The sequence below is a fragment of the Rhineura floridana genome, chromosome 17, assembly GCF_030035675.1.
Source record: "Rhineura floridana isolate rRhiFlo1 chromosome 17, rRhiFlo1.hap2, whole genome shotgun sequence".
NCBI classification, from domain to species: domain Eukaryota; kingdom Metazoa; phylum Chordata; class Lepidosauria; order Squamata; family Rhineuridae; genus Rhineura; species Rhineura floridana.
The window spans coordinates 25,909,121-25,935,570 of NC_084496.1; the positions used below are offsets into that span (position 1 = coordinate 25,909,121).

The 26,450-nt window shown below is 45.0% G+C and overlaps 1 protein-coding gene across 3 annotated transcripts; it reads left to right on the forward strand.

Moving 5' to 3' along the window:
• Positions 1-24,644, forward strand: FLCN (folliculin). 3 transcript variants are annotated; one of them, XM_061600420.1, is made up of 12 exons: positions 4-562; positions 2,404-2,662; positions 3,581-3,727; positions 6,500-6,721; positions 9,340-9,500; positions 10,566-10,657; positions 12,455-12,645; positions 14,468-14,581; positions 15,109-15,232; positions 17,276-17,407; positions 20,710-20,815; positions 22,684-24,644. In XM_061600420.1, the coding sequence occupies exons 2-12, from the start codon at positions 2,414-2,416 to the stop codon at positions 22,883-22,885; spliced, it is 1,740 nt and encodes a 579-aa protein (XP_061456404.1). In that variant the 5' UTR covers positions 4-562; positions 2,404-2,413; the 3' UTR covers positions 22,886-24,644. The 3 variants fall into 3 exon arrangements, with proteins under 3 accessions (XP_061456405.1, XP_061456404.1, XP_061456406.1); XM_061600421.1 differs by lacking the exon at positions 14,468-14,581 and having other exon boundaries at positions 1-562; XM_061600422.1 differs by lacking the exons at positions 4-562; positions 2,404-2,662 and adding an exon at positions 2,995-3,015.
• Positions 24,645-26,450: the final 1,806 nt, after the last annotated feature.

Genomic DNA, 26,450 nt, shown 5'->3' on the forward strand with positions numbered 1-26,450 from the left:
CCTGCTCGAATTGTTCCCCTCTTCTTCCAACCCGCTTACCCAAGTTTCTATTCTCAGTGTCTCCCTTCGACGGCACGTACACCCGGCTCGGCCTGCGAACTGCGGGTATATTACTGGAGAGCCATTCTTCTCCCCCTCTTTTACAGATAGATCCGCCCACTCGTTCTATGCCTAAGTACGCCAGGAGTAGATCATTTGCCGATTCTAGGGGGTTGGAAGTGAAGGAGCAGGTGGAGAAGGGCTGGAAAGCTATCAAACGAGGTTTGGGAACCGGGGCCTTTTTGTGTATGTGTCGTTTACACGTTTCCGTCCAAGTCTTGTTCTCCGTGAGGCCTCACAAAGGCAATTAGCGCTCGGCCATTCCTCCCTTGAAGAGCGGACTTAATGGTACCTCCCGCGCGGTCAGTGTCAGGCATCTTGGGTAGGACCAGAAGGCTGGGAAGAGGCGCATGCGTGTTACGGAGAAAAGGCGACGCTAAGGGTCTTCCCTTTCGCCCTGCGGTGGAACGCAACCCTCACGCAGGGCTAGGAGCTTGGCTTGGCACCTGAAGAGGGAACAAAGGTATGGATTTTTTTGGTAATGCTCGTGTCAGAAGGTTCCTGGGTATGGTATTTTCTGTGACTGTGTATTAGCCAACATTTCCTTCTGGATGAAGCATGGGTAAGCATGTCTAGACCTCAAAGGAAGCAGGACCGGGTGCCTCCACCAAAGTGGGGAGTGCTCCCCAGTCATTTACTTATTTTGAAATAGTCCTTTTGCTGCCATGTTTAGGTTGTTTTTAATGTCATAGTTTAAAATTGTTGTAACCCGCCCTGGGACCTTTGGCTGAAGGGCAGGTAATAAATGATGATGATGATACTTTTTATTAGGATGGCTTACATCGGTTTATTATGCTGTTAAAGCTGGAGGGGGGCAGAAATAAGAAGACAGGACGCAGCTCAACAGGCTGATCCGTTGCTGCTGCATACCTGCCTAGGATCTTTAGAGGGGGAGGGTCCAGTTCACGAATAGGGTTTGGGAAGAGCGAATAGGTTGAGAAGACGGGGGAGCTTTGCAGCCCCAAGGCAGAGTAGGACAAGTACTGGAGATGGGTTGAGGATTTGCCGGCTTGTATCTAAGAGGTGCCAGACACCATGTGGTGATTGGCACTTCTTAGATACAAGCCAGCAAGTCCTCAACCTATCTCTGATACGTATCATATATATTCTCCTTTTTGTAACTGTCATTTTGGGATTATTTAAGTGATGCGGTTCTGCTTGGTACTGAGGCCCAGTGTGGTGTGGTGATTATAGTGTTGGCCAAGGACTGAGGAAGAAGAAGGTTCAAGTCCCTACCGAGCTGCAAAACTCATGAACTGACTATCATTGGTGGTTCAGGCTAATCTCTCCAGCCAAAGAGAGTGAAACCCTCAAGGTGCCAAACCAGCAGACAGCAGAGAATAAAAGTAGGATTTTTTATTGAATTTTTATTGGGCTACAGTAAAAAGATCCTGCTTTAACTGTCTGCTGGTTTGGCCCCTAGGGTTTTCCTCTCTGGCTGGAGTGTTTTTGGGTGCTGCCCTCCTTGCTCCCCCCCCCAGCCTAATGTACCTCACAGGGTTGTTCTGAGGATTAAAAAAGAGGGAAGAGGAGAACCATGTTTACTGTCTCGATCACCTTGGTTGAACGGTGGGATATAAATTCAGGTTTTTTTTACTGTTATTTTATTGATTGATCAAGGAGCTCTATTATGGTTTCGTTTTGTTAGCTGCCTTGATTTATTCATGGAATATAAATATTAGACATAAATCAATTAAATATAAGGTATAGGGGAAAAAGAGTTGCTTTTTTATGCAGGGAGTAGAGAGTGGGAAATGCCCCTCTTTGCCACTCTAGAAATGATCTGGTCAGTGGGATCTTTTGAAAGGCGTGGAGTGGAAGGTTGAGGCAGGTCCTGGAAGAACTAGATATCTGATTTTTGTGGCATGCTTTTGTTGGGCTGTTGACCCATAGGCATTACTGTCTCTAGTTGTTTTCCATAAAGCCTGCAAGTTTGGAGAAGTAACTGTTATCTCCTGGCCTGAGAGAGAGCAGACATCCAAGGCCAGCGGTTGTCATAGTAACGTGAGATAGCAACTGGGAAAGTTCTAATAGAGTCTGTAAGTTGTGTCTTCTGTATATTGCCTCTGAACTGAGAGGTTGTCTTTTGTGTTTACCTTTGAGAGATGTACTGGAAGGGGGATGACTGAAGAAACTCTACATGTATTTACTCTTAAGCCTGTTGACCCTAATGTCTTAATAAAGACTCTTAACCTGATCTAATGCATCTGAGAAGTTTCTTGCTCAACTTAACTCCAAAGTAACGTATGCTGTGTCACGCAAGAACCGCCACCATCAACAGCTTTTCTCTCTTGATTCCTGCAGGGGAGCAGCAATGAATGCCATCGTTGTCCTTTGCCACTTTTGCGAGCTGCATGGGCCTCGCACCCTCTTTTGCACAGAAGTCCTTCATGCCCCTCTTCCGCAGGGGGCAGGAAGCGGAGACAGCCCCAGCCAAAGCGAACAGGCAGAAGAGGAGGAAGGAGGCATCCAGATGAGCAGCCGGATCCGCTCGCACAGCCCAGCGGAAGGTGCCAGCGCAGACTCCAGCAGCCCAGGGCCCAAGAAGTCAGATATGTGTGAGGCGAGTAGATTAAGACCGTCAGCTGCTCTTGCATCTTCTCCCTTCTCTTGCTGTGCCCTTTCTCTATAGCAATTCGATCTGTGCTTGGGCCTCGTGTATTGATAATTGATCATCTGAGCAGTTGGAATGTTCTTAAACGTTCCTTAACACCTTCTCAGCTGAGCCAATAGCATTACAGGTTCCAAAGACTGATGCTCCATTTGCCTCCCCAACTGCTATTTTCATTTAGACTGGTAGGAGTGAGTCTTTTGCATATCTGTGTGACTGGATTTTTCCTTTGTCTCTGTACAGCCATTGTTAGCATCCAAAATGATTAGCCAAATCTGTCTTTGACTTCACAAATAGATATGAAGGTAAGGGCTGTAGCCCAGTGGTCGGGCACCTGTTTTGCATGCAGTGGGTCCCAGGTTCAATCCCTGGCATCTCTAGCTAGGGCTGAGAAAGACCCCCTCTGAAACCTCAGAGAGCTGCTGCTAGTCAGTGTAGACCATACTGGGCTAGATAGAGCAATGGTCTGACTCAATTGAAGACTGCTTCCCATGTTACTATGAGTTTTGGGGAAGGACCGTAGCTCAATGGTACAGCACCTGTTTTGCATGCAAAAGGTTCTGGGATCTCTGGGTAGGCCTGGGAATGTCCTAATTCTGGAACCCTGGCGAATAGCCTGCCAGTCAGTGTAGACAGTACTGAGCTGGATGGACGGACTCAGTATTTAAGGGAACTTCATGTGCTCCTGTATGTGGATAGCACCACAGGTAGCACCACTCTGAGGTTGCTAGCTGAGTAATCCTTTGACGAGCTACAGCTATTATGGCATACAAGCAGAGGTTTCCTTTTTCCTTTCCTAAAGAAGGAAGTTGCTGTCTGTTTGACATTCCAACACTAATTCCTGCCGCCTTCTTCTCTTCCCACTGTCAGGGGTGCCGCTCTCTTCCCGCAGGGCACCCAGGCTACGTCAGCCATGACAAAGAGACCTCAATCAAATACGTCAGCCACCAGCACCCAAACCACCCCCAGCTCTTCAGCATCGTGCGGCAGGCCTGTGTCCGCAGCCTCAGCTGTGAGGTGAGCCACACGCCGAGATTGCTTTTATGGGCAGGTCTCTGTGTTAACAAAAATAATCACCTCTCTCTTTCGGCATTTGGGGAAGGGCTGTAGCTCAGGGCTAGAGCGTCTGCTTTGCACGCAAGAGGTCCCAAGTTCAGCCACCCATTTATCCAGCTAGGGCTGGGAATGTCCCCTATCTGGAACCCTGAAGAGCTGTTTCCGCTCGTAGCCAGGATTAAGCTAGATGGACCAATGGTCTGACGCAGTATTTTGTTTTCTTTTTTTATTAACATGTATATCCTGTCTTTCCCCCAGGGAGCCCAAGGTGGTGTACATGGTTCTCCCTTCCCCTATTTTAGCCTCACAACAACCCTGTGAGGTAGGGTAGGCTGAGAGACAGTGAGCTTCATGGCCGAGCAGGGATTGGAACCCTAGTCTCCCAAATTATAATCCAACAGTCTAACTAGTACACCACATTGGCTGCTGCCAATGTGCATTAAAGTGCATTAATGTGCATTAATAATAATAATAATAGAATTTCTATCTCACTCTTCCCCCCAAAGGAGCTCAGGGTGGCAAACATAAACAAAACAATTTAACACAAATAAAAGAAAAAACATATTAAAAACTTTCCAAAGCAGTGTTAAAAATATTGTAAGACACAGTTAAAAATATTCTAAAACACAGCTTAAATTTCATCCTTGATAAGGCAGCTGCCTATGTAAATACACACACCAATTTTGTGCTAGAGAAACCCATGCTTTTTGTATGTGTAGTTTTATTATAATTGTGTGCAAAAGTAACTTGTGGTTTGTGTAGTAGGGGGAGGGAGTTAAGGGCCCCACCTGTGTGTCCTCCTTGACAGTATTCCCTTGCATGTGTTGCTCACGTGTCCATTTTTTTCAACCTGTTGCTAAGTTTTTCTGGATTTCCACCATGTAGTCCAAGCCTTCTTTTCTAGGTTCAGGCATTAATTTGCATTTATTTATTTATTATTATCTATTACTTGATTTATATCCCGCCCTTCCTCCCAGCAGGAGTCCTGCTTTATCTGTTACATTTTTATTCTGCCCTTCCTTCCAAGGAATCAGGGTGGTTATATGTTTCTTTTACTATACTTATAACAGTCCTCTAAAGTAGGCCATCAAGTTGTTCATCTGGTGGAAAGAACTGTGTGGCAGAAGCAGCTCTGCACCCCTGGCCTGGTTGTGGTCATCTGTTCCAGATCTGATTGAGAAGGAGGGGGGGACCTTCTGGGGAGGGTTTGCTCTCTTAAGACAGCCAGAATCTGCATAGGTAGAACTATATAACCACATGATGAACAGTAACTTTAGGCACTGTTGCCTGAGCTTGCTTTTGTCCTCCTCCCTTCCCATCCGTTTTTTCTTGTGTGTCATGACTTCTAGATTGCAAGCCTGAGGGTATGGACTGTCTTCCTACTGATTTTTGTTAACCAAAAAGATTCTCAGAGTGGCTAACGGTGGGGGTAAATGCTTTAAACAAACAATAGGCTGGCTTGCAAGAGAGAGAACTGGTCCAAAGTCACCCAGGGAGCTTCATGGCCAAGTGAGGATTTGAACCTGGATCTCTCTGGTCCTAGTCTGGCACAGTAACCACTACACCATGCTGTCCTAGTGGCTTCTGTGTCATAAAATCTCTAGCTTGCCTACCTCCCAATTGCAAAGCTTGTGAATTAAACTGATGTACGCTTTCTGTGAAAGCATTTACAGTAATTACTCTATAATGAAATGATTATTTTATTTAACAGAAGAAGAAAGTTTTATACATAATTATCTCCAGCACATAAGAAGAGCCTGCTGGATCAGGCCAGTGGCCCACCCGTCCAGCATCCTGTTCTCACAGTGGCCAACCAGGTGCCCACAGGAAGTCTGCAAGCAGGACCTGAGTGCAAGAGCACTCTCCCCTCCTGCGGTTTCCAGCAACTGGCATTCAGAAGCAGACTGTCTCTGACTGTGGAAGCAGAGCTTAGCCAGCATGGCTAGTAGCCATTGATAGCTTTATCCTCCGTGAATTTGTCTAATCCTCTTTTAAAGCCATCTGAGTTGGCGGCTGGCGCTGCCTCTTGTGGGAGTCAATTCCATCATTTAAGTATGCGCTGTGTGAAGAAGTACTTTTTTTTTGGTCTGTCCTGAATCTTCCAACGTTCAGCTTCATTGTAAAGCAAAAAGATGTGTTAACTCGAATATAAATTAATCCTGCTTCATTAACCAAAGCATTCCATAACATTATTTGGGTTGGTAGTGGGGGGGGCCCAGGCTATACCCTGTCGTTAGTCTTGCCCTTCACCAGCTCTGCTTCACACCCTCCTGTGTTTTTTGCCTTGCTGGAATGCGTTCCTGAACAGAGGATGCCTCTGGCTTGTCTGGATGAAGGACTGAAAGGGGTGTGTGAGTGTGTGTTTGTGTAGAACCTAGCCTACTGTGCAAAAATAAAATTTGCATTGGTTGCTCCACCTACTTTTGCCTCTGGCCCCGCCCCCCATTGGCATGTGGCCCTTAGAAGGTCACCTCGAATGGAATGTGGCCCGCGGGCTTCAAAAGTTTCCCTATTGCCGCTGTAGATTGTACCGGGGAACTAGTATGGTTGTATCTGATCTTGCACTGCCAAATTTATTTTCTTATATTCAAATGTATTTATATCCAGCAAATGTAGGCGCTGAAGCCTCACCCCAAAGCCAGAGGGAAATTTTCATTCAGCGTCACCTCTTGGCATCTGAGAACTATTAGCTGTTCCTACGCTCTCACTTGCTCTCTTGCCCGCCCTCGCTAGGTCTGTCCGGGACGTGAAGGCCCCATCTTCTTTGGCGATGAGCAGCATGGCTTTGTGTTCAGCCACACCTTCTTTATCAAGGACAGCCTGGCGCGTGGCTTCCAGCGCTGGTACAGCATAATCACCATTATGATGGACCGCATCTACCTCATCAACTCTTGGCCTTTCCTGCTGGGGAAGATCAGAGGCATCATTGACGAGCTTCAGGGCAAAGCACTTAAGGTGTGGGCATGTTTGGAAGTGGAAGCCGGGGGCGGGAGAGACAGGTGGCTATGGCCTCAGTTTGTGCTGTAAAGATATTAATCACTTGTATAAATTTTAGCATGGGTGGGGAACCTGTGGCCCTCGGTACGTTCTTAGACTCCAACTCTCATCAGCCCCAGCCAGTGTGCCCAATGATCAGGGATGATGGGAATCGTGGTCCAGCAACATCCGGAGGGCCACTGGTGCCCCCTACACCTGATTTAGCAGATAAATAATGAATTTCATAATGAACTGCTTTTTATCACTTAGATAATCAGGACTGTGTACAAAAATGAGACCCAAGATGGTCATGCCAGTAAAGATGCAACCATAGGGTGGCATTCGACTAAATGAAAGCACTTGCACAAGGATTATTGCTAGTGCAGTGGGACTTCTCCTCCCTCCGTGCTGGCCACAAATCTGCTCCGGAGGGTTGTGGGAACCCCTAGAACAGATTTAGGGGGTAAGACATCCTTTCTTTGGTGGAACGTTCTCCTTGGAGCTACAATGAATAAAACTTGTAAACTATAAACCATAAAACCGAATTTTAAAACAGCTTTGCAAAGCGGTAAAAACACTATAGGACAACACTTAAAATGCCTGGACAAACAAACGTTTTGAGCCTGAACCAAAAGGATAAGAGTCTGTGTCATTCTGTTACTGGATCTATTTCATATTATGATTTGTGAATTTTAGGTGGAAAAAAGTAGAGTACAAATAAATGAAGTGAACGTGTTCAAAACGCTTCACTGACATCTAATCCTTACAACAATCCTGTAAAGTAGGTGGGTAGTATTGTCCTTGTCCTACAGATGAAAATGTTGGGATTGAGTGAGTGGTTTGATTAAGGCGGCTTAGTGAGCGTAATGGAATTTGAATCCAAGGACTTCTGGTTCATAGCTTGATACAGGAGCTTCTAGACTCTCATTGAAAATCTTTGTAAATTCAGTAAGCTCAGGGGAATGTGGGAACATAAAAATGGTTCAATTTGCTTTAAGCAGTCCTAGCCACTGGTCTCCTGTCTCATTGCCATTTTACCACAAGGTTAACATTTGTACAGTTGATCCAAAGAGCTCTCATAGCCTGACCAATCTAAACGCAGTTTTGCAGCATGGAACATTGCCCCCAGATTTCTCAAAACAAAACTTTGAATATATTTGCAGAACTCAGCTGCCTTTCTACATTATTTATTTATTCCATTTCTTGCTCACCTCATCCCCAATGGTCTCTAGGCATCTTGCAACAGATTAAAAAACATGCAATATAAAACAGATTTAAAACATACAATATAAAACAAATTTTTAAAAAACATACAGTATAAAAACTTAAAACCCAAACAAAAAGGAATAAGGCAGCACATATCAAGGGCCAAAGGCCTGAGTGAAAAGGAAGGTCTTTGCCTGGTGCCTAAAGATGGATAAAAAAGGCACCAGGCATGCCTCCCTGGTGAGAGCATTCCATAGCCATGGGGCCACCACTGAAAAGGCCTGTTCTCATGTTGCCTCCCTCCGAGCCTCTCGTGGAGAAGGCACACGAAGAATGGTCTCTGATGATGAATGCAGGGTGTGGGTCGGTTCCTACAGGGAAAGGTGGTCCTTGAGATACTGAGGTCCTGAGCCACATAAGGCTTTATAGGTCAAAACCAGCATTTTGAATTGAGCCTGGAAACTAATCAGTAGCCAGTGCAGCCTTGCCAGAATTGGTGTTATATGTGTGGACTGACTTATCCCAGTCAACAATCTGGCCTCTGAATTCTGCTCTAGCGGCAGTTTCCGGATCATTTTCAAAGGCAGCCCCACGTATAACGCACTGCAGTGGTCTCCTCCTGTCTCCACGTACGTTACGCTCTCTGGGCCAATTGTCGCGTTTCTGTGTCCCCTCTTCACTGTGCAACCCAGAAAGCCTCTTGCATTCCTGGAGACAGATGTGCTTCCCAACATCATCAGATTTTAATACCTTGGCTCTGAGTGAGTCAAAGAGATCTACCCAGGCTTTTTAAAGTTCCTGAAAATCCTTCTCTTCCAGTGTTGTTGTTTTTTTACTGTTGTGTGTTTCTTTTCTTTTCCCCCCATTAATTTTTTTAATTCGTTCTCGCGTTTACCAATTAGTTAAATACAGATAACGCAATGAAGTAAAAAACCCAATAAATTATCAATAAAGGAGAAACAGTAAGCAAATATAAAAGCAAAAGAAGCATCCAGACAGCATTTGTGGCAAATGAAAAGTTTCATGCAAGATCATTTAAGGATAAAGCATATAAAATATGCACATTGGAAACCAAAATCTTAGGCAATCCATCAGTGTTTGAATGCTTTTGGCCCAGGTTTACAGTGTCTTTGCTTGTGTGAATGCAATAAAAGTCCTCCAGTTCATCGTGTCTCCCTTCTTTCCTTCAGCGCTGTGTAATTTGCCAAAGAAATTCCATTCAGCTCTTTCCAAAACTTGACTGTCAGCATTCCTGCTGCAGCCACTAAATATCCAACTAACGGTTTTGCGTGTAACATCCTCTTTTTCTCCTAGAAATAAATAGAGTGCTAATTCTGGTGAGTTTTGAATGTTTCCCCCCCATGATTTATCGTTGCTTGTTTCTAATATAGGTCTTTGAAGCTGAGCAGTATGGGTGTCCCCAGCGCGCCCAGCGCATGAATACAGCCTTTACACCTTTTCTACACCAGCGGAATGGAAATGCAGCACGTTCTCTTACCTCTCTGACTAATGATGAAAACCTGTGGGCATGCCTCCATACTTCCTTTGCTTGGTAACGTACTTTATGTGTCTTTAGTGTAGCACCTCGGCATTTTTAACTGCAAAGAAAAGTTCCTAGCTGAATAATCAACTGCATTGATTTGATTGTTTTGATTAAATTTTAAATAAATTCATAACAAGGTCCTTGCTGAATCAGACCAAGGATCCATGTAGTCCAGCTTCCTGCTTTGCACAGTGGGCCATCAGAAGGGCATGAAGCAATAGCACCCCTATTCCCCACTGGTATTTGGAGGTACACTGCCTTGAAACATGGAGGCTCCATTTTTGCAGTTATTCATATATTATCAAGACCTTCCTATAGATGTCTTTTTGGATTAAAGAAGCAAAGGGATGAGAACTCTTTATTAGAATGAAAGGCTTTTAAAATCTTATCCTTTGTTCTGTATTACAATAGCAAGCAAAATGTCTCCGGTAGATAACTCGAGTGTACCCTTAACTCTCAGCACCACCAATTAAAATTGACTCCCATCAAACTGCTTAAATTGTTCAAAACTGATAGACCAACTAAAGTGCTAGATGGTTGGTCTGTCAGTTTTGAACAATTTGAGCTCTTAGTGCTATTTATGCATATTATATGTCCATGACAGAGAGTGTCCAAAATTTTGGGAAATTTCCACCATTCACATGTGAATGCTGATGACCTTTGTGAATACCAGCCTTTGATAGTGTATTTCCTTGCTTGTCCAGATGTACAGTGTTGAATACTGGCAGTCTCACTTAGCAGACCGTGTCAATGTTTTTTGGCACATCTTTGCATTTTGTGGCATTTTGATAATTCATCAGAAGTCACAGGATGGGGGATCTGTGTAGCCCTGCAGATGTTGCTGAACTGCAACTCCCATAACCCCTGTCATTGGCTGTGCTGGCTGGGGCTGATGGGAGTTGGAGTCCTGCAACATCTGGAGGGTGACAGGTTTCCCATTCCTGCTGTAACACATGGATACACTCATGAATGCTATGTATGTACATTTTGCTGAGACCAAGGACTTAGGCATGATCATTCTTGTGGTATTTACTGCGCTATCTGTCCTGATCTTTTGGCTCCTTTTTAACTCAGGCTCCTAAAGGCATGTGGTAGCCGACTCACAGAGAAGCTCCTAGAGGGGGCACCTACCGAGGACACTCTTGTTCAGATGGAAAAACTCGCTGGTAAGGGGTCCAGCTGCTTGAGTTGGAAAGCGCTTTTGGTGGAAGAGCGCCACCTTTTTTGCGTTGGCCTCCCCCTATCTCTCTCCCTCCCCTCCTACCCAAAAGGAATGAATTTCCATTGTTTGGAGCCATAATTGGGTCATGGGCAGTGTGGTGAGCTTGACCTGGGGAAATGAAGGTTCAAATCCCTGCTCAGCCATCAGACTCGGAGTTTTCTACCTCACAGGATTGTCATGAGGAGGGGAGATGTAGCCTCTCTGCAGGCTCCGTGGAGGCAGGTCGAGTCCCAGACCATGGCCTTGAATGTGCCTGACAAGTGCAGCTTTGCAGCAGCTGAGTACACTTGGTTCTGGTCAGTACCTGGATGGGAGACCACCAGGAACCCTGTGTAAGCCACCCGAAGTTCCATGTTGGAAAAAAGATGGACTATAAATGCAAACCAATTAATAAGTGCCACCTTGGTCTCTTGTTTCATTGGGGTCCCCAATGTGGCATCCACCAAGTCCCCTGCCTCCTCCCAATGGGTTTTTTTGTATTGAGGTTTTTTAATTTTATTTATTTATTTATTTATTTTTACCATGGGTGGTGGTGAGCCGGCTGGAAACCAAAGTGCAGGCACCCAGCCAACCCTCTCTTACATAAATGTAATATAAACTTGCTGAAAACCTTTCCATTCCGCCAGGCTTATGCAGGCAATTAAGATGTCTTTTTGCAATAGTTTGACCTCCTTAGAATCCCTTGCTTGGTCATGTACACTGTGTTTCTGGGCCAAAATGGCCTCCTCCAACCATACACAGGGACATTCCTTTGCTATCCAACTAGATCTCTTTAATTCCTCTTGGGCCAAATCGATCCTGCATAAATTTTCCTCCCTTGGTATGTCATGGGAATCACTAACTACCTTAGACCCAAACATAATTAAAGCTACCATACATAGGAGATTAAGAGACATAGACCTCCAGCGGGACATAGCTAACGCTGCTAAAACTTGTTCCCCATTATACTCTGGCTTGAGATTCTTTACCCCTTTCCCTGCCCCATACTTAGAGTTCCTAGACCGCCCTTGCTATAGAATAGCTTTCACTAGGGCCAAGTTTAACTGCCTAACATCAGCCCTTCTAGAAGGCCGCTATCGGGGCATCCCACAAGACCAACGTATTTGCTCCTGTCCCTGTAACGAAATCGAAACCCTTACACATGCCCTTTTTATCTGCCCCTTCTATACCATCCCACGAGACAAGCTCTTAAATCCCTTACTTAAATATCTTCCTCCTCATTGCACATCTACAGACCAATTACATTTCCTACTAAGTGGTAAGAACAAATCCATTTCGTTTGGGGTTGCCAAATTTCTCCATTTGGCCCAATCCATACGTGGCAAAATTATCACTAACCCTCTGCAATGATAGCTTTTATTTGTAAACTTTTTATTGAAATTTTATTTGTCTGTTCTTTTAAATGCCTCTATGTAATGTTATGTATAACGGGTCATTGACCGCACAATAAAACTGATTGAGTTTGACCTTTGTATTTTTAACTTTTTTGTTTTGTTTTTAACTTGTAAATCACTTTGAAGTTTTTAAATGAAATAGTGGTATACATATTTTTATATAAAATAGACACATAGTCTCTCTCACACCCACACACACAGAGACAGAGGCTGCTATTGGTGTGCTCTCTGAGCCTCAGCCTGGTGCCTCTTAAGGCATGGCTGCTTTTCTCTTCCGAATGAGCATTGAAACAGAATTTCCATTATTAAGCTCTTTCTCCCTCTCCTCTTTTTTCCCTTCCTTTAAGATCTTGAGGAAGAGTCGGAAGGCTGGGATAACTCTGAGGAGAAAGAAGGGAAATCTCCAAGCCAGGATGACGTGAGAGAAGCCCGCGAGCTCATCAGAAGTCCCACTGATTCATCTCTCATGGTCGACTGCAGTAACTGGAACGTAGCACCCAGGAACCAGTGTTTCCGATCCCTGCGGCATTTGAGACAGGTACTGTTTATTTAGTTATCATTTGATTTATATCCCACTCTTCTTCCTGGCAGGAGCCCAGGGCGGCAACTGTTGGGATGCTCTTATCTGGAGACAACATGATAGCATTATTTATTTTATTTACAGTGTATTTATAGGTTCTGCCTGACAAGAGGCCTCTGAGGCATTGGAAAATAAATGAAAACTGATAGACAATAACAAAACATTAATGTTCTTTTTAAGTGGCCCATCTAGTCCAGCATCCTGTTCTCACAGGGGCCAGCCAGATGCCCATGGGATGACCGCAAGCAGGGAAGCCCTCTCCCCTCCTGTGGTTTCCAGCAACTGGTATTCGGAAGCATACTGCCTCTGACTGTGGAGGCAGAGCATAGCCATCATGGCTAGTAGCCATGGTTGTGGCTTCTATGAAGGTTCTGGGAGGACGGCGGTGGAAAGTGCCCACTCTCCACATCTTAGATGCTGCTGGGGTGCCTGCTTCGTCATTGAGCAGGGGGTTGGACTCTACTATTCTCTGATTCTATGATCAGGGTCCACGGGACAGTGCAGGGGAGATTTTTTATTAAGCGTATTAATTATCCCACCCTTCCCCAAAGGTCCCGGGTCAGGTTACATCGCCATAAATACAGAAGGACAATATATAAAAATAATACAACAGTCAACCAGTAAAAACATTTGAAGACTATAACCACCATTGCACATTCCCAAAAGCCTAGATAAAAAGATACGCTTGTGCATGTTTTCTGAGACTCCCCAGTATTGGGGCTGGGTGTGCATCAGGGGGCAGAGACATCCCACCACAGAGAAGGCCCTTTCTTGTGCCATTATCCCCCGGAGCTCCAAGGGCAACAGAAATGCCAGTAAGACCTCCCCTGCCAATCTTAAATCCTAGGGGTGGCCTGTAAAGGAGGAGGTAATATTTCAGATCTTTGGGACTCAAGCTGGTTAGGGCTTTTAAGACCTTGAGTTGGGCCCAGGGCTAGGTAGTGCCAGATGTTTTTAGTCACTTGGGGGACATGGGCATCTCTTTTGGGCTTTGGAGGCAATTGCACGGGTGGCCACCTGGCCCTTGTTGGTGCGCCATCTCTGCTGCAACATTTCTTCCCCTCCTCCAAGCCTCCCTTTGCAGGTGGAAAGAAAGTGGGTAGGGGAAAGAGGGGCTGCTGTGAAAAGGGTCCCCCAGAGGACTCCGTGCCGAGGGCCCCCTTCAAACCTAGAGTCGGCTGAGAGAGTTACGGTGGCCTTTTCCCATCCCGATGTTTTTTGGAAGGCCGCCTTCTGCTTTCTTCTACTTCAGTGCTAACTCAGGACGCTCCTGGGTAGATGTACCCTAAGCAGTGGTTCAGGCCTACTTTTTTGCCATAGGTGACCAGAGTGGGAGATGCAGCTTGGCAAGTGCCAGCAAAGGAAGATTTGCTGCTGTTGTGGGTTCTGTGGATTTCCACTGCTGGGCCTTGCTCCCTTGCCTCAGAGGGTCTCGGTGGGCTCTGCTGCCTAGTAGGCGGAGGCTGAAAGGGCAGACCGAGGATGCGGGCAGGAAATGTCACTGGACTGATTCTGGCCCCATGTTATTTCTGTTCCTGATACTAAGCTTGATTTTTTTTTATTGCGATAATCTTTTGTAAGCCATTTGGAGAGCTGCTCAAGGCCGGATATAAATATTCCAAATTAATAATAATAAGCCAAAGAGCAAGCACTACCAGAATGCTGGCAGCAGAGTTGGAAGATCGCTGTGCAAAGTTGGCTGATAGAAGCTGAGAGGATGCAGTTTAAAAAAATGAGGGTCACCTTCAGCCTTTCCCCCCTCCTCCTCCTTGTTGTTCAGGTGTTGGGGCCATCGGCTTTCCGCATGTTGGCATGGCATGTGCTCATGGGGAACCAAGTCATCTGGAAAGCACAGGACCCAGACCTTGTCCAGTCTGCGTTTGACGTCCTACGGGTAGGAACCTAGGAAGTGCTGCCTGCCACCGAGTCAAACCATTGGTCCATCCAGCTCAGCATCGCCCACACTGACCGGCAGTGGCTCTCCAGGCTTCCAGTCGGGGGGCATTCCCAGTCTACCTGGATATGCCAAGGACCTTCTGCACACAAAGCAGATGCTGTACCGTTAAGCTACGGCCCTTCCCCCAGAGTGACGTCTGACATCTCTTATCGGGAATCAGAGCTTGGAAAAGTTACTTTTTTTGAACTACAACTCCCATCAGCCTAGTCCAGTGGCCATGCTGGCTGGGGGTGATGGGAGTTGTAGTTCAAAAAAGTAAATTTTCCAAGCTCTGATATTCGGGATCTTAATGTGCCGATGGACTTGGGGGTGGGGAGGCCTCTGGCAGTGAGTGGCTGGGCTGACCTGACGTTGCAAGAGGGAGCAAGGCAGGCAGAGCCCTTGCCCTCTTCCGGACTGAGACCCACCTTGGGTAGCATTGCTGCTTGTGCCTGGGATTTCACCTGTTGTCTTTCCGTTGGCAGACCGTGCTACCCGTGGGCTGCGTTCGAATCATCCCGTACAGCGACAAATATGAGGAGGCTTATCGGTGTAACTTTCTGGGCCTGAGCCCCCACGTACAAATCCCATCCCACATATTATCATCCGGTAAGAGCGTCTCTCTCCTCTTCTTCCCGTGCCCGCATTAATTCTCTGTTGAAGGGGTGAAGAGCCCTTTTCATTCTGAGAGCGGCGCTCCCTCGTGAGCAAACTTCCAGGGGCTTCGTGGCAAGAGGCAAAAGTTGACGGAGTCACAGATGGGACTCTTAACCCTTTGGTTTAGTCCGCCACATTTCAGCTGTGCAAAAATTAGAGGTTTCTACACATGGACATAAATCTCTCTATCCTGCATCCAGCCAGGCAAAAGCTCTCGAGAAGAGTTTGGAGCAGAGCCATGAGGAATCTGGCCTGGAGACTAAATAGAGAGGCCTGGAGGGGTGCATTTGGCCCTGGGGCCTGAGGTTCCTCATCCCTGCTCTGTTGAAACAGTTGGTCATTTTGAATGAAATTTAAGTCTGTCATTGGCTGGAAACTGTTGATATCCTTCATTGCCCATGACTTACCGCAGTTTGGCTGCCCTCTCTAGCAGAACTGAAATATGAATTGATCCCTCCAGTAAACTGAATTGTATATGGCAAATTATCTCCCTGCTGGATATATTTTCAGCTTTGCTCAATCTCTCCCCCCCCCAAAATTTATTTGAAACTCTCTAAAACTCTCAGCTAAAACTGTCATCAGAATGATGGAGAATCAGGATATTTGACTGGAACTAAATGTTAAATAGATTTGGTGCTGAAAATCTATTCCAATTTTATCTATATCATATTGATTTGCTGTACCCTGCTCTGGAGATTAGTTTGAATGAAGGACAGTCTAATGATAAACCATGGATCGTAGTTCAGTGGTAGAAGGCATTCTTTGCATGCAGAAGGGTCAGGGCTCAAATCCTGGCATCTCCAGTCAAAAGGATTAGGTAGCAAAAGGGAGTTGCCAACCTTTTTGGACCTGTGGGCACATTTGGAATGTTAAGAGACTGCTGTGGGCACTACCCTCTCTGGTTGCACCTTTGCTTTCCAAAGGGGTCTGAGTAAAAGTTGGATCTGGTAGTACTAAAACAGATCTTCTTAAATTTGCATGATTTTGCATAGGGTCTCCAAAAGACCATGAAGAGAAAGCGTACAATATTTGTCTAGTAGAATCCAATGTTAGTTATGCTCAGAGCAGAAATGGAAATGGACTACCTTCAAGTCGATCCCGACTTATGGCTACCCTATGAATAGGGTTTTCATGGTAAGCGGTATTCAGAGGGGGTTTGCCATTGCCTTCCTCTGAGGCTAGTCCTCCCCAGCTGGCTAGGGGCTGGCTCAGCTTGCCACCGCTGCACAAGCCAGCCCCTTCCTTGTCTGCAACTGCCAGCTGGGGGGCAACTGGGCTCCTTGCGACTATGCCACTTGTCCATGACTGCACAGGTGGCAGGGCACGTAACCCCTGTGCCACTCACTGTGCGGTGATCTTTAGCTGGCCCTTGACACCCAGGAGATACGAGCGGGGATTTGAACTCACAGACTCTGGACGCCCAGCCAGGCTCTCCCCCCCACTGTGCTATACCAGCTGTAGGGTCCCGCTGTTCGGTGGCCCGCTTTGCGGCATTCCGCTAATACAGCGGCTTTCAATAGAAAACTCATACGGCCACTCATATGGCGCTTGTTCTGCTTTTACGGCATTTTTCAGGTGTTGGGCGACATTCTATTGAATGAGTTCCGCTTTTTGGCGGGTTTCGCTTTTAGGCCGGGGTCTGGAATGAAACCCCCCATATGAGTGGGGCTTTACTGTTCTCATAGCCCACTGAAATTTGTGGACCTAAGTTTGCTATGTTAATTAATTTCAATGGGTCTGCAGTGAGTAGGACTTACTTTGGAAACACCATGCTCAATGGTCAAGGATGGTGGGAGAGCCAGTCCAGCAACATCCAGAGATCCACCAGTTCCGCGTTCCTGCTGTAACCACTCTACTACACTGGTTCTCAGTGTGGTGACTAATTATCATGTGACTAATTTAGAGACATGGCATCTCAGGCGCTCCACTGTGGCGACTTAACTCTTTCTGAAACTCTAGTGTAATGGTATGGATTGGCTCTCACTCTTGTCCTAGAGTTCACTGTCCTCGTTGAAGTGCGCACTGCCACACGGTCGAGCCTGTACCCGGTCTTGTTTGATGATGAGCAGCCCCTCAGCAAATACGAATTTGTGGTCACCAGTGGAAGCCCTGTGGCAGCAGACAGAGGTAAGCAGGGTGTCCTGTCGAGATGAAGCCATTTGTGGTTTGGTTGCTAAACTGATGGTCAAAATGGCTGACAAAGTTCATGTCGCTGTGCTAAATCAGAGAGACACCTGACATGTTTTCTTTGGAGGAGAACAGTCCTACTCAGAGTAGGCCCAATGAATGTAATGGACATGGCTAACTGAGGTTCATTCATTTCAGTGGGTGTACTCTGAGTAGGACTTAATTGAATAGCACCCTAGGTGTGTTAAAAAAGACCTGTTCGTGGCCTGGAATACGTGTGTCCATAAACACATATGTTTCGTCTGAACCTAGCTGAGTTTTCTGGCCACTGGCATCATCATATACCGGGCTAGGTAAGCTCTTTGCTGATGACACTGAGCACCTGCAACCTGTCCGTGTTACGCAAGTAGAGCACATTTGCACAATCCTGTGCATACCTCTGGTTTCATCAGCCGTGGGGAAGAGGGTCGAGGAGCTCTGAAGGTCACTGAAGCCCTCCCTTGGACCACTGGAAATCTTAAATCAGAAAACTGAGGAGTTGCTGAGATTTCATCAGGTGTTGTCCTCACACTTTCATTAGTCATAAGGGCTAGAAATTTTTGCTTTCCCTCCCCTCTTTCCTTTAATGCTAACTGAGGCTCTTGGGAAACTGAATTCTGAACCCAGTACTGTGGTTTTGGCTTTTTTTCTTGCACACCCATGGAGCCATGCATTGCCAGCTTTGACGTAGGGGTAGCTTAGGAGAAATTGGTTCTGTTCCGCTCGATGAGTAAATAGTATTCCTGCCCTTGGACCTTTTTAATATGCGAGAGAGGCCCATTTTCCGATGATGGTGCTGTATCCCAGGTTCACATGCTTTCTCCTGCTTGGTTGCCTGCAGCACCTTTTCCCATTGTGATTGATAGTAGGTGCTAGCGCTGGAGGTTTCACCAGCTTTGGGGAGAAGGTCAGGGATCTATGAAGGTCATGGAAGCCCATTCTAGGATCTTGGAGTGCAGATCCATATAGCTCCTGGGCAGAGCTTCAGAGAAACCATCACCCATCCCAATTAACTGTAGTACCTTTTTTTAAAAAGCCATTTAATAGGGGGCTGCTGACAAAAAGCAATTGTCCTTTTGGATGGCTTTTGGAACTGGTTACCTATGGAGTAGCATGGGTGTTTTACAGAAACAATCTGTTTTTAGTGTCAGGAACACAGAAAGCTGCCTCCGACTGAGTCAAACCATTGGTCCATCTAGCTCAGTATGGTCTACCCTGACTGGCAGTGGCTTTCCAGGGTTTCAGACAAGGGTCTCTACCTGGTTGCCAGGGATTGAACCTTGGACCTCCTGCATGCAAAGCCCCTTTTGTCCCCCAAACAATTTGATTGCCTTTGATTGTGAGCCACTGGAGCACAGGGCTGTGAACATTTAAAAATACTTCTGCAAGTCACTGAGCCCATGGGATGGAGCAATATTATTAAATAAATAAATAAATAACCATAATTTGAAGTTGACTCTGAATCAGCAACAGTGTTGTAGAATGCCCTCTTTGCTGAAATATGAGAGGTCCCATTGGTATTGGGGTTCCACCAGCTCTTGAAGAAGGACCTGTTTAGACAAGCATTCCCCTGATCTTCTGCCGTGGATCGCCTGTTTTAATTGGTGCTTTAACTCTTTTGTTGAGCTTCTTTAACGTGTTTGTTTTATTCTACATTTTAACAGTGAACTTTTGTTTTATTTATTATTATTATTTATTTATTTATTTTCATTTCTAAACCGCCCATAGCTAATAGCTCTCTGGGCGGTGTACAAAACGAGATTAAAATACAATATAGAATAAAATCAGTAACAGAAAGGAACACATTAAACTAAAACATTAAACATAAAACATTGAACATTAAAATGCCTGGGAGTACAGCCAGGTCTTAACCTGGCGCCTAAAAGAAAGAACCGTGGGCGCCAGGCGTATTTCCTCCGGTAAGCTGTTCTATAATTCGGGGGCCACCACAGAAAAGGCCCTAGTTCTGCTAACAGTCCTCCGGTCAGCCTGGTGAGTTGGTACCCGGAGGAGGGCCTTAGATACTGAACGAAGTGAGCGGGTAGGTTCATAGCGGGAGAGGCGTTCCACAAGGTATTGCGGTCCCACACCGTGTAAGGCTTTATAGGTCAACACCAGCACCTTGAATCTAGCTCGGAAACAAATGGGTAGCCAGTGCAAGCGAGCCAGGACAGGTGTTATATGCGCAGACCGATTGGTCCTTGTCAACAGCCTGGCTGCCGCATTTTGCACTAGCTGAAGTTTCTGAACAGTCTCCAAGGGCAGCCCTACGTAGAGCGCATTACAGTAATCCAATCTAGAAGTTACCAGAGCGTGGACAACAGAGGCGAGATCATCACTGTCCAGATAGGATGAAATTGTTTTATTGTGTTTTAATAATGTTTGTTTTGTAATTGTTTTTCTACTTGTAAACTGCTTAGAAGTTGTCTTGGCAATTAAATGGGATATAAATAATGCGGAGGAGATCTTGATAGCAATCTATGTATAATTACCCTAAATGGGTTTGGGCATTCGTTGTGAGTTGCTTAGAGGTGGCTGTTTTTCTTTATTTATATGGTACTTTACAAAGAGGACAAGTCCCTGCCCTAGCAAGCTTACAGTCTAAAATCTGAGACAGAAGACAACAGGGGAAGGGAATTTATATTTATTTATTTATTAAATTTTTATACCGCCCCATAGCCGAAGCTCTCTGGGCAGTTTACAACATCAAAATATCAACATACAATTAAAACCACACATTAAGCAATTTAAATATAGTTCATTGAATTTCCAAAAGACCTATACTAAACTAAAATACTGAAATGTTAAAATGCTAAGATGCTAAATGCTAAAATACTAGAATGCTAAAATGCTAAAATGCCTGGGAGAAGAGGTAGGTCTTAACCTGGCGCCGAAAAGACAACAATGTTGGCACCAGGCATATCTCATCAGGGAGATTGTTCCATAATTCGGGGGCCACCACTGAGAATAACCTGAGGCAGGACAAATGGGGAAATAATGTGTTGCTTCAGTTACAGGCTTCCTTATAGTAAGACATGGGAACTGAGGGGGTTGTGCCAAAGGGAAAGGTGCATTTTGAGGAAGTTGCTAACTGGGTGTAATAGACGTTTTGAATGAAAATCCATTGACTATTACAATATTTTGTAAATACACTTTTAAAAAAAGTTAAAAATCCCACATTGCCTACTTCTCAAGGATTAATTGTAGGAATGTTGGAGCACCAAGCTAAGCATTTGTGGGGTTTTTTTGTTTTTTGGCTGCAGTTGGTCCCACCATCCTGAACAAGATTGAAGCCGCCTTGACAAACCAGAACCTCTCAGTGGATGTGGTGGACCAGTGCCTTGTTTGCCTTAAGGAGGAGTGGATGAAGTAAGTGAATTCAGAACATAAGGAAAGCCCTGCTGAATCAAGCCAAAGACCCATCTAAGTCCAGCATCCTCTTATCACAGTGGCCAACCAGATGCCTAGGGGAAGCCCGCAAGCAAGACTTGAGTGCAACAGCACTGTCCCTACTTGTGATTCCCAGCAGCTGGTATTCAAAGGCTTTATAAAACCTTCAGTTTTATCAGACCATTTTAAAGCGCATTCATATTGCCACTGCCAAAACAATGACTATCTTGAAATAATACAAGGCCAGCACTGTTGTTTTTAAAAGGACTAGGCCTGGGATCCAAAGGAATAGTTTAGTGCCCCATTCCTTCCTCAGGGCAATGTTTGTGAAATCCTTTCAGTTTCCAAAACTCTTTGCCACATGGCATAGATGGGAGATGGGGCAAGGCCGTTTTGAGAAATGCCAAGCTCAAAGCACTCTTAAACATGGAAAGCTAGTTGCCTAATTGTTTGGGATCCTGGTCAAGGTTAATTGTTATTTATGTATTTAATCTGTATCCTGCTCTTCCTCCCAAAGGAACCCAGTGCAGCAAACGCATCAACAAAATAAAAATTTAAAAATAATTCTAAAGTCAGTTATACAGTAGTTAAAAACATTATTTTATCCAATAATCTCAGGGCTGCCAGGAACAGCCTCCTTCAGCCATAAAACGCCTGGGTAAACAGGAATGTTTTCAAATTCCTCCTAAAAGTCATTAATGACAGAGATGGGCACACTTTATGGAGGAGGACATTTCACAAATGGGGAGCCACCACTGAAAAGGCCCTGTCCCAGGTCGCTGCCAACCGAGGAGCTGCTGGTGGCGGCACCATCAACACAGCCTCCCCTGCTGATCGTAGGGTCTGAAATGGTTGATAATGGGGAAGGTGCTCTTTTAAGTACTTGGGTCCCAAGCCCTTTCGGGATTTATATGCTAGTTTAACACCTTGAATTGAGCCCAGTAGCTCATTCACAGCCAGTGAATGGACCAGCGACCAGTGGCTACTCCACTTACCAATCTAGCGTTTTTGAGTTCTACTACCTAGAAGGGCTTGATTTGGTCCTCTGAGCATCTGCCTTTTAGCTGGCGAAACTGCAGGCTGCAACTCCATGGTGACAGTTTACTCGTTCTGTGTGCATGCATGCGTGAGAGAAGGTTCCTTTAGTGGTTTTTCCCCCTGCAGTGGATGACCCCTGTAGTTTGCACTTGCATTCAAGCTTATTACAAAGTCACCAGTTTAACATTTAATCCAGCGGTGGGAACCCTCAGACTTGGGGCTGAATGTGGCCCTTCAGGCCACTCTGTCTGGCCCTTGAGACTCTCCCTAGGCCAGCCTTTCCCAACTAGTGGGCCACCAGATGTTGTTAGACCACAACTCCCATCAGCCTCAGTCAGCATTGCCAGTGGTCAGGAAAGACGGGAATTGTGGTCCAACAACATCTGGTGGCCCACTAGTTGGGAAAGGCTGCCCTAGGCCATGCCCCCTCCCCAGGCTGCACAGGCCCTGCTCTGCTCCCTCCTTAAGTAATTTTGCTTGGTAGGAATGTGACCTTAAACTGCTATAATGCCTCATTTGCTGTTCAGTAGTAAGAGTCACTGCTCCACCCATTTTTTTCCTCTGGCCCCACCCACCATTGGCAGTTGTCCCCCAGAGGTTGCCTACAAGGGAATGTGTCCTTCAGGCTAAAAAAGGTTCCCCATACTTGGTTTAATCCATTGCTATTAACAGAAACATCTACTTGTTGCTCATTGAAATGGGTATGTGAGAGAAATCTGTATTGCATTCTGAGACATAATATTCCATGATAGTCCACTACTTGAAGGAGTTGGCTGTACATGATTTTTGTTTTGATTTGCCCATTGCAGTAAAGTGAAGGTCCTCTTTAAGTTCACCAAAGTGGACAGCAGGCCCAAAGAAGACACCCAGAAGTTGCTGAGCATCTTGGGAGCTGCTGAAGAAGACAATGTGAAGCTCCTGAAGTTCTGGATGACAGGCCTGAGCAAGACTTACAAGTCTCATCTGATGTCGACGGTTCGCAGCCCAACTTCTTCAGAATCTCGAAACTAGCTTAGAACTCCTCATTTCGGCTTAAGGAAATCCTTGCTTGAACTGTCAACCTGGATGCTCTATCTGTAACAGAGCAGCATAGGTGCCTGGCTGTACCAGGGCAGAGATGCAAGGGGACAGGTATGTTCAGCATTTCAGGTATCTTCAGCAAATGAGAGTTCACTACTATATTATATACGAAAGGCTTTGTGTTCATCACTATGCTGATTTGCAATAGGTTTCGAGCTCCTTAGTCTTCCTCCTGATGGAGATCTCTCTAGATTCTTCAGCAGGAAGACTCTTTCCTCTGAAAATGCACATCCTGTGGCACATTAGTGCCATTAAACAGGGGGCTTAACAACATGCTGAGTACTGAAGGACTTCTGGACTTTCTCCTCTGACATCACGCTAGAGGAGTGGAGTGTTTATTACCTGGTGAGTGAGGATTTATCAACCCCTTTCATAATAGTCCCATGTTGAGGGACATCTGGTGAGCATACGTGCATCCTGAGAATTTGTCTCTCAATTAGTCTACGGATGGGTTAACATTATTTATAAAATGACCTGTTTGAGTTATTCCTGCATTATCCAGCATTGATGCAGCTAAAAAACAAAATGAAGTGGCTGTTTTGACATCGGAAATAGGCCAGTCTATTTGTATTGGTGAAAAACCTGGAGCAAGGGACGTATGCCAAGACTGGACTGTATTCTTCTGATACATATTAGGGCTCAGGCTTTGTCTGGAAAGCAGTAGCTTACACTTATTTATTAATTTGCATTAATAGGCCCTGTATTGTATTTTGGAGGAAGGCAAGGTGATATAAACATGAATTTATATCCATGTTATCCAAAGATGTGTTGATGCCTTGCACTTCTAACAACATTGGACTCTTGTGTACTTATTAACACCTCTTTGTCAGTAGCAAATCAAAAGGAAGCAAAAGTAGAGTTGCTTTACAGCTCTTTTATCTGGCTTTTTATCTGGCATGATCACATTACCAAATCCTGTTCCTAAATTACTACTGTGTACAAGAGCTTGTTTATTCAGTTGTAAAATGAATTTAGGGTATAATCCAGCCAAAGTTAAAACACTTCTAAGTCCCATTCATTCAGTGGGGAAAAACTGTCTCTCCCATTGGTTTCAATGGGACTTAAAGTATTAAGTTTGGATGGATTATGCCCTGAGATGTGTTGCAGCCAAGGAATGCTGACAGCCATGGTCAATTCGTAATCTCTGAAGCCGTAAACCCTGCCTAGGAGGAACTTGGTAGCTTTTGCTCCTGTAAGACTTGCACGTGTTATGTCAATGGATTACAGAGGTAAAGAAGCTAATTTCTGGTGAAATGGAATGTGCAGAAATTAGGATAATTTATTTTGATCATAAACATCTGCTAGCCTTTCCTCTGTTATCCCCGTAGAGTTAATTTTTTATTTTTAATTGCATAAGGCGACTGTGGACAGACTTCAATAAATCTCCTTTGCTGGGAACAAAAACACAAACCATTAATATATTTTATTTTTAATTTTAACGTGGAATAGAGAAATGAACTTTTAAAAAACAGAATGGCGAGCTTAAGTTTGTGATGTCTGAGTTTAACATTTTTATTTGTGCGTGTGTGGTTAAAGATTTTAAAAGTTTTATATTTGTCTGCTGTGGAGGAAGATTCTGCTAAGAAAATTAGCTGTTCCCATGTTGGAGATCCTTACTGATTTTTTTTGTTGATTATTGTAATGCATGTGTAAAAACGCAAACCAATAAAAAATGCTGTATTTTCCCTAAGATTGTGAATATTGTGTGCCAACAGTATTGGCAATGCATTTCTGTGCACACAGTGTACAGACTCATTGTGGGCAACCTCCATTCTGGTTCCTCTGGTTAGCGCTGCGTTCGCAAATGACTGTGTAAACAGCACTTTGAAGGCAATCAAGACTATTGTAATTGGAATGATTATCCCTGATAGCATGTTACTAAAAACATGTCTTCAAAACCTTGCCAAAAGATTTGTACTTTTACAGTTGGTCAATAAATGCTGATCCAGTTGAGCTAGTGGAACAATTGATAATGAAATAGTATACTTATCATATACAAATTGTTGAAAGCTTCATTTCCTTTAGCCGTTTTGGACATACAGGATCACTGCAGATGGAGTACTCTGTGGAACTCAATAAAAAGGACACATAGGAGGTTATCACGTTTTCTTCAGTCCCATAGCAATCCCACAGACTAACCCATGTAGTTCTGAAACTGCATAAACCTTTTCGGAATTCCATTTACAACTATTAAAAACAGGATTCATCCCCAACAATCTTTGAATTGGTTCACTTTGGTTTTGCAGTCCTGATAGCTCATTTGGGATACAATTCTACAGTCATATGCAGCCTTCTCAGTTTTTTCCTCTTTGGCGCATTAAGCAGGGTCAGAATTAAGCAAGATCTGTGCTGGGGCCGCTTCAATGACTTCTTTGGCAGATCTGTAAGGAGCTTCAACTAACATGGGAAGGAAAGCTGAGGGACGCTTTGCATGATCCAGGTCGCAGGAGAAAGTGGGTGTATGAGAAGACCTGAACTACTGCTCGGCGATAATGTGTGGATAGAACTTTCCTTGGTGAGTCTATGGGTGAGCATTTGTAGTCTATGCAGCCCCACACAGGGAAGGTGCATTTCATCTTGCCTCATTTGCCCTTGTAATGTGTATACGTTTTAAATTGTGTTTTAAATAGTTTTTAAAAGATGTGTTTTTATATTTGTTTTTAATGTTTTTAGTTATTGTAAACCGCCCAGAGAGCTTCGGCTATGGGGCGGTATATAAATACAATAAATACATAAATAAATATAGAGAGAAGATTCTCTGTAGTGCAAGTGTTTATTACTATTTATTTATTGTATTTGTACCCCCCTCTTCAGCCAAAATGGATTGCAGAGTGGCTTAAAAAAAGGTAAAGGTGTCCCCGCACTTGTAGTGCAAGTCATTTCCGACTCTTAGGGTGACGTCTTGCGACGTTTACTAGGCAGACCATATATATGGGGTGGGATTGCCAGTTCAATTAAGACAAGACAGTCTCTGCCTGGAGGCTTACAATCTAAAAAACATGACCCACAAGGGGGAAGGGGTCAGGGAAGGAAAAGGAAAAAAGCAAACTCAAGTACCCATTCTTCTATAGTTCTTATAATGACCAACTGTTATAGAAACATTTCAGGGGTAGGAGGTGCCTGATGGAGCCAGTCTTCCAGCAGAGCTGATGGAGTGCGTCTTGCTTCCCGTTTCTCTCACTGAGGCGGTGGAATGGCTGCTCACAGATGACCTTCGTTGCTGCCAGGATCTGTTTTCCGTGTGAACATTTTAAAGAAATGGGTAATCGGCTGATCCTCATGGGAAAACTGGCGACGAACCACTGGACGGAGGCAGGGAGCGCCGCTAGGTGCTGTGCCCAGCCTCACCTTCTTGTCGTCGGGGATGCTGGGATGTTTACAGCCTTGACAGCGCCCGCATCAGGAGACGGCTTATAAAGCTGGGTTACTGCTGTGAGGAAGGGTGGGATATAAATCAAATAATAAAGTTTATAAACTTTATATTGCCTCTTGGCTG